Below are 8,106 nucleotides of genomic sequence, written 5' to 3' on the forward strand. Positions count from 1 at the left end.
AAGGCTCAGAGAAAACCACTGTGTATACTACTAATGGTGAAAAATGCAGTTGTATATTACGTAAGAATAACATTCAAATTAAAAATAAAATTCGTTGTTTAACAGCTTTCATTCAGGAGCATTCTGTTACCCTACTTGCCAAATACCATTTTTACCTGACAAATAAGTGGGGTACATAGTACATATTACAAGATGTGTATTGTGGACCAACAGTTCTGTACTGTGTTGCCAACAGAGATAGAACAAGACAGATGAAAAACTGACTAGCACTACCTTAATATGTGCAAATAAAATCCTTCATTTGACTTTTCATGCTAGCCCTAACATGGAGCTACATGTTTCTACCAATACTGATTTAGGTCCCAGAACAGAAGTCACAAGCTATTCAAGCTATTTCATGCTGTGGATTAATATAGTCTTGTCTTGAAGGACAAAGAAGGTGCATTTTTTCAAGCATTTTAGCTCCACTGAGCTCAATTTCATTGAAGACAACACATTTGAAGCTACTTTAGCTGCCTAAAGTTCCAGATTGGGAGAGCCTACAGAGCAGTGTTAAGCTTCGCAGGGCACCTTAACTCTGAGATTCTTAGATTTGTGTTAATTACAATATTCTTGTAATACCTTTACCCTAAACTAAAACAAAAACAGAGCACCATGGATAAGAGGTGGATCCAAGGAGGGTACAGTGGCACACTACCTGTGCAAGGAGCTCTCTGGGCTCATCAGAAAGTTTCCATAGGCTTTGTCAGAGCCACTGCTTTTACACAGCTCTGGAGTCCAGGGGAAGCACTGTTACTATTAATCCCTCCATTTCCCCTGTCCCCAAATTTGGCACAGGAAGGCAGTGGGAAGGAAGGGGGTAAACAGCAGAAGTGCTCAGCCCCTAGGGTAGAGCGGCACAAAAGCAGTGGCTCCGGCTGCGCCACATATGCACGAGCTCCCGGCTGGTCAGGTCAAGCTCTTGCTTGAGGGATGCAACTGTACGCCCTCCCAAACACTCCTCTCCGAGTTCCACCCATGCTACAGATTAACCTCTGTAAATATGAAGATCTGTACCAGTAACCTTATCTTTCTTCTCTCCCTCCAAATCACCCTTACCCCAGCAGAACTACAGGCATACCTCAGAGATATTGCGGGTTCGGTTCCAGACCACCACAATAAAGCAAATATCGCAATAAAGCGAGTCACACGAATTTTTTTGGTTTCCTAGTGCATATAAAAGTTATGTTTACACTATACTGTAATCTATTAAGTGTGCAATAGCATTATGTCTAAAAAACAATGTACATACCTTAATTAAAAAACACTTTATTGCTAAAAATGCTAACCATCGTCTGAGCCTTCAGCGAGTCGTAATCTTTCTGCTGGTGGAGGGTCTTGCCTCAATTTGTAAAAAATGCAATATCTACGAAGCGCAATAAAACGAGGTATGCCTGTATTAGTATGTGTGCACATCACGAAAGTGCTGAAGGAGCCTGATCACTGAGTTTTAATAACTTGCACTTAGGAGTTCACCTTCTGTTTCTAACTTAATCCTATGCCCCAAGCAGTGATACCTCTGCATCAATTTATGTTCTTCTCAGCTAAAAACATTCACTAACATCAGATGACTGTTCTAGGACTAAATGCCAGGGAAACATTCAGTAACAACTTCAGAATTACTACTGTGTTATAATAAAAACCCTGCAAGTATCAACAACTGTACAAGTAATCTTTATCTAGCCAATTCTATAGCACTATTTCTCAATATCAGAGCATGCTTTTAAATCGGGGCTGCACAAGTGCAACGCGCCCAGGCACGGCTCCCTCATTGCTCCAGCTACTGCTACCTCCAGAGCCTCTGGGCTTCCCCTCCCTCCTCATTTCTTATCCTGCCTCTGGGTTCAGGGCTGCAAGTATCAGGGAGCTCAGGACCCTGGGATTTAGATGACCCCATAAAGCATTATAGCCTGCATGGCAGCAAGAGCTCCAGGTGACTTGTGCAGCCAGGATGGGGGAGGCATTGAGGAGAAACCACACAGTGCAGGGTTGGGGAGGGGGGAACAACAGCATACTGCGTAGCCTAGGAGGTGTAGGAACTGAGTGGATGCAGGCCCCTGGCCTTTAACAAATTGGGGAGCCCCATTTTAAATATCACCAGTCACTTCATAGTTGGCAGAATTTAAAGAATAAAAATCAGCAGTCACATGGACAAATATGATCTGTTGGAGAAAGGTCAGCATGGTCTTTATGAAGGGAAATCTTGCCTCAATCTGCTAGAGTTCTTTGAGGGTGTTAATAAGCACATGGATAGGGGGAGAGGGCAGGCAGTTAATATTAATCTACTTGGACATTCAAAACGCTTCCACAAGATTCCTCAAAGGCTTTAAAAATGGAGTTGCCCCAGAATTGAAAGGCAGGTTCTTTCACGGATCAAGGACTGGCCAAGGCATAGGACTAAATGGTCACTTTTCAGGATGCAGGGAGGTCAAAAGTAGGGTTCCACAGGGATTTGTGATGGGCCCAATTTATTCACTGTTTTAAATCAATGGATTTGGAAGTGGGGATGCACAGTGAAATCTAAGTTTGCACCTTATTTTAGGTGGTCAAGTTCCAAATACATGCAAAGAACCTGCAGAAAAGATCTAACCAAGCTAAAGTGAATGGGAAAGAGAGGCAGATGAACTTCAAAAAGCCAACAAATGCAAGGTAACGCACATGGGGAAAAACAACCTCAACTACATATGTACACAATGCAGGGTTCTGAAATAGCTGTTACAACTGAGGGCAGGAGACCTTGGAGTTGCTGGAGAGAGATCTCTAAAAACATCAGCCCAATGTGCAGTTACAACCCAAAAAAAGCTAATACAACATTGGGCACCATTAAGGAGGAAAAAGAGAAGAACATCATTATGCCATTATACAAAGCCATGGTGCACCCACACCTTGAATACCGTAGGCAGTTCTGATCTCTCTCTCAAAAAGGATGTAGTAGAATTGGAAATGGTACATGAAGGGCAACCAAAATGATCCGTAAGATAGAGCAGTTACCATACCAGGAGAAACTATAAAAGGCCAGGGCTCTTCAGTTTAGAAAGGACAAGGCTGGCAGGTGGGGGGAAGAGGACCATAGTCTATAAAATCATGAAGGATGTGGACCAAGTGAACAGGAATTTATTTACTAAGTCCCAGAATACTAGAACTAAGGGGCAACCACTGAACTAAACACAATAGCAATGTAAATATATATTTTAAAAAACAAACAAAAAACTGACAAGCAAACGTGCTTTTCTTATGCAACGTATAGCTAATTTGTGGAATTCATTGCCAGAGGATATTGAAGAGGCATACAGCATAGCCAGGTTAAAAAAAAGACTGAACAAATTAATGGATGGTAGGTCCATTAATAGATTTTGAATAGAACAGTTGAAGATGTTCCCTCTGGCATCCTTACCACAAGAAAAACAGTGGATGCAAGGGAGGGTAATGAGGGTAGTCTTGTCCCAATACTTGACCACCTTCATAATCAGAAAGTTCTTGCTGCACCATGGATTTGTATAATGGCATAATGATCATGCTCTCAATTTCTCTTATTCATGATGCCCAACATTGCATCGGCTTTTTTGATTCATCTAAGCCATGACTGAGGAACCCACTCTAGAGATCTAGTTCAGTATTTTCCCTCTAAAGCACAGATACTAGGCTAGACTAGTGGTTTGACCCAGTAAAGCATGTTCTTAGTCATAGAATTAATTTTATAATAAGATCCTAGGAAAGGAGGGCTAGAATGGACCTCATGAGGTCAACAAGCACAGGCTCCTGCTCAGGGCAGGATTCATCCCTGAATGAGCCATCCCAGTCAAGTATTTTTCTAGCTGGCTCTTGAAAAAGATTCCAGGGTGAGAGATTCCACAACCTCTTTATATATATCTTGTCCCAGTGCTTGGCCACCCTCCTAGTCAAAAAGTTCTTCCTAATCTCTAACCTAAATTTCTTCTGATATAGTGCAAGACTATAACTTTCTCTCAGTGGCTACAAGGGAAAGGACTAGGAACAACCTCCATCCTCTATAAAAAAATCCTCCCTTCAGGTATTTAAAAGACTTATCAAATCCCTCCTCAGTCTTTTCTTCTCCAGATTAAATAATACTAGTTCTTTCAGCCTTTCCTCTTAAGTCATTATTCATAGGCCTCTAATCCAATGGACTCTCCCATCTGTCACTGTGGAGCCCACAACTGGACACAGTACTGATGGTGGTTCAAATGTTTGCACATCTTAAGAGTCCACACAAAACTGAGGAACACCACACTGAAATAAACGGAAAGCTGTCTCCTCGGCCTTTTTTTTTTTTTGACAGGCACTAACATTGTTACTTAGACACAACCGCTTTTCAAGTCCACTACCCATAAAATTAAAAGGTCTCTATAGGACCAGCTACCTGTTCGGTGATCCTCATGTGGAAGTCATGAAAGTCACTGTAGCGACGGTAAGTTTTCCATGTGTCTTCACTGTTTGGAAGTCGCCGATGTACAGTGATGGCATACAGTGCATATGTCTTTCCATGGTCATTACATACTCCTGCCACAGCATATGGGTCATAGTCAGCATAGACTAGTAATTTAAAACAAATGAAAGAAAAAAAAAAACACAAGGAAGGAAGGAAGGAAGGAAGGAAGGAAGACAGACGAAAGCACAGACATGAAATGAAGAAAGTGTCTGAAGTGACAGACTCAGACAAAAAACGGATGCACAAGGCGTATAAACCTTCTTATAACTGGAAATCTGTAGCATCATCCAGACACACATACTGGTGTCTGGCACAAGTAGGAAGTTTTACTAACACATTTCTGCTGGCTAATGTTTCCACTCTAGGTTTGGGGCAAGCAAGAGACAGTGGACTCTTGTGAACATTTTAACTGATTTGATCAACACAAACTATCGCCAGTTCAGGAAAAGCATCTAACTACCATAACCAAGATGACAGCCTAGTGGTACCCTATCAAAATTGCCACAAAACTTCTAACTTTTTCAACAAGTCTTTACTATTTATTTGCATTACATATTACTAGGATCATACCCCTAAATCATGAACCAGCATTCCCCTGCACTAGGTCAATTATGTGTAGGAAACAACAATTATACTTGTTCCAAAGAGCTCGCAAACTAAACATATGTGAGATAGATGAACAACGCAGGAGCAATGAAACAGTTGGTCAACAAGAGAGGCAGAGGTATTAGGACACTAGCCTATCCATGTCTAGGCATCATGGCAGAGAGCTTTGAGTAAAACCGTGTTAGTTTTCAACTGGTTTACAGAGAAGCCCTCAAATGAAAGGGGCTTCATTGGAGACAATTTAAAGGTGCGTACTTTTAAATCTAAAGTATAAGATGTAAACTAATACGATTAGCTAACCCCAAGACAAGAAGAGCTGAGTGGACAGGTGGAAGGAGGCCAAAATGAATTCTTGAAAGCAATAGCTTACATCTTGATACACTACAGAATGGAGGAAATGGATAGATGCAAAGAGACATGTTCAAAACAACTAGGAAAACAGCTTTTGCAGCAGCAACCTGAATAGTGTAAGACTCCTGTTCTTAAAAAACAGCCACACCAGCCCAATACATTAACCACAAAAAATAAGTTCTGTGCACTGAATGAGGTAAGGACCTGGGGGCGAGGAGACAACAAAAAACAAAGAAGCCACAACCACACACACCCCTGGGTAGAAGGGAAAAAAATTAAAGTTGAATAGGTTCTCAGTACTGCTGTTGCCTCATTTTTGAGTTTTCTGCTTTGTAAACGTGGCATTCTTAAAAGGTAACCATAGTATAACAAGCAGCACTAGTAAATGCTTTCAAAAGTTGCGCTGAACTCAAGAAAAGCCTTTGTAAAAGCTTTCTACGTCAGTATCTCCAACAAAAAGCATACAAGTATCTACCATATTCACCTTACTTTATGAAGGTATGACTGACTAGGTCTGCCTGTCCATCATGAAATTATCACATGCATAAGAAACCACGTGCACAACTCCCGAATAAAAATAAGATACCGAAACATAGCATCTCCAGCAGCACCTTGATACTAGAACAGAGGCAGGCAATTATTTCGGATGGAGGGCCGCTTACTGAATTTTAGCAAGCCATTGAGGGCCGCATGACAGGCAGCCAAGGGCAGATAAATATTCAGTTTCTAAATTTTTTAGGGGCCCTACAAGCTGGATAGAATGGCCTGGCAGGCTACATACAGCCCATGGGCAGCATTTTGCCCACCCCTGTATTAGAAGAAAGTCAAACAGTGACAGAAACAAAATGAAGTAGTACTGATCGCATTACTGCAGTAGCATAATGTGCTCAGATTTGAGATACATATTTTATACCATTACATGCAATCTTCCTTTAATCTTTTGCTACTGCATTTTAAGTAAGTCCCTTCCACAGTAGTGAAAGCCACTTAATCTTTCTATAGAAACATAGATGAAAGTGTTATAATAAAGAAGAAAAACAGTGAAGAACAACATTTGCTTGACTGGAAAACAAAGGGAGATGACAGCTACACTTGAACAAATTACATTTTTAATAAATTCAACTGAAAGCTATAAAGCTACTGTAGGCTAAGCTACTGAATTCAAATTAAGGAGTTCTCAGTTCATTTGGTAGACCTTTAAGATAAGCATTAACATTAAAATTTCTCATTTCAGAGTTTACAGGAAGGCTACAACAGAAGTTTGATGAGGGTTCCTCTGCAGTAACCCTATACCACAAGTACAAACTTCATAAAGGTGAAGTGAAGAACAGATAGGTAAAAAAGCATTAGGATTTGGAGAGGCCTGTAACATTAGAAATATTTAAGATAAAAATTGTATACATCACATAGCAAAACCTTTGAGAGATTAAAAAAGAAACATCTTGGAAGAACACACAACCCACCACAGAAAAATCACTTACCAGTATCAGAGATATGTGCATGTAGTTGTACTAACTCTTCAGAAGACATAGTTGAAAGATCATCTAAGGACTGAAGGAAAGAAGAGCATAAGATCATAGATGTTACACTTAAAAACAAAAACACAAACCCCCTTCCACCATTCCTCTATTTTAACCTCCCAATTCAGAGTACTGAAGAACAGACTACTCTATATTAAAATACAATTTATCTTGAAATATTTGCAGTATTTTCCTCCTACAAATTATCATCATATAGAAAAGTACAGTGGTCCATATTTTAGACGTTTATCTTTAAATAGTTTATGTAAGAACTTTTTTTCCTTATTTGGTAATCATGAAGAATCTTTACTTCAAAATGCATAAAGTATTTTATTGTAGTATTGACATTATCACTTCAAAATTCTGCTCATCTTTTGGTTAGATTAGTCACTTTCTCCTGTAAAAAACTGCAACACAATAAATATATTGATACAAAACTAAAATGTCCTATTTGTACTCAGAAGGGGAGTTCACATTGCTAGGGTTTTTTTTTCCCTTTGAGGCCAGGAATTTTCCATCTAAAATATGTAATTGTGAATTTAAAATACACCATTGTAAAATATTAAACTGCCATTTAAGATTAGACTTGTGGTCACATTTAGCTGCAAAACAAGCAAAGGTGTCAGGATACAGAAAGTTGTTTTTGTTTTTTTTAAAAAGGAGGATGAACACCAGAAATCTAAAGTTATTCCAATGAAGTTTTAAATACGTTAGAAGAACTTCCTTTCACTGAAGTTTTTTTTGGACGTTAAGATTTCATAACTTAAAAACTGGACATACCTAAAAAATGTACTGTGTCAGTGGGCATACTACCCACCAAAAAGTATGATTAACAGTGGTAAATAATTAATGCCGGTCAACTGAACTCAATACACTATAAATTGAGAAGGTACCAAACCTGTAATAAACAAGACTTTTTCTAAGACAAGGGTTTTCAATCAGGATTTTTTGTTTTGTTTTTTAAACAAGTATGCCCCCTTTCTGGTGGTGGTGGCCAAACGTGGAGCAGAGGGGTGGCTCACATATAGCTGCTGCTGCCACCCACCAACCCCACTTTCCCACAGCCACTCACATCTGTAGCACCACAGGCTGCTGACGGGCCTTGTGCCCAGCCAATCGTTCACCACCTGCAGTGGGCGTGAG

The 8,106-nt window shown here is 40.0% G+C and overlaps 1 protein-coding gene across 1 annotated transcript in view; it reads right to left on the reverse strand.

Moving 5' to 3' along the window:
- The window catches only part of SNX13 (sorting nexin 13), a 100,297-nt gene that overhangs the window by 24,348 nt on the left and 67,843 nt on the right, over positions 1-8,106 (reverse strand). The window contains exons 16-17 of the mRNA XM_019507982.1: positions 6,925-6,994; positions 4,418-4,557 (exon numbers count right to left, since the gene is read on the reverse strand). Coding sequence (XP_019363527.1) covers positions 4,418-4,557; positions 6,925-6,994 — 210 coding nt within the window. The remainder of the gene's footprint in view (positions 1-4,417; positions 4,558-6,924; positions 6,995-8,106) is intronic.

Source organism: Gavialis gangeticus, unplaced genomic scaffold (genome assembly GCF_001723915.1).
Source record: "Gavialis gangeticus isolate Ggan-Ray unplaced genomic scaffold, GavGan_comp1, whole genome shotgun sequence".
NCBI classification, from domain to species: Eukaryota; Metazoa; Chordata; order Crocodylia; family Gavialidae; genus Gavialis; species Gavialis gangeticus.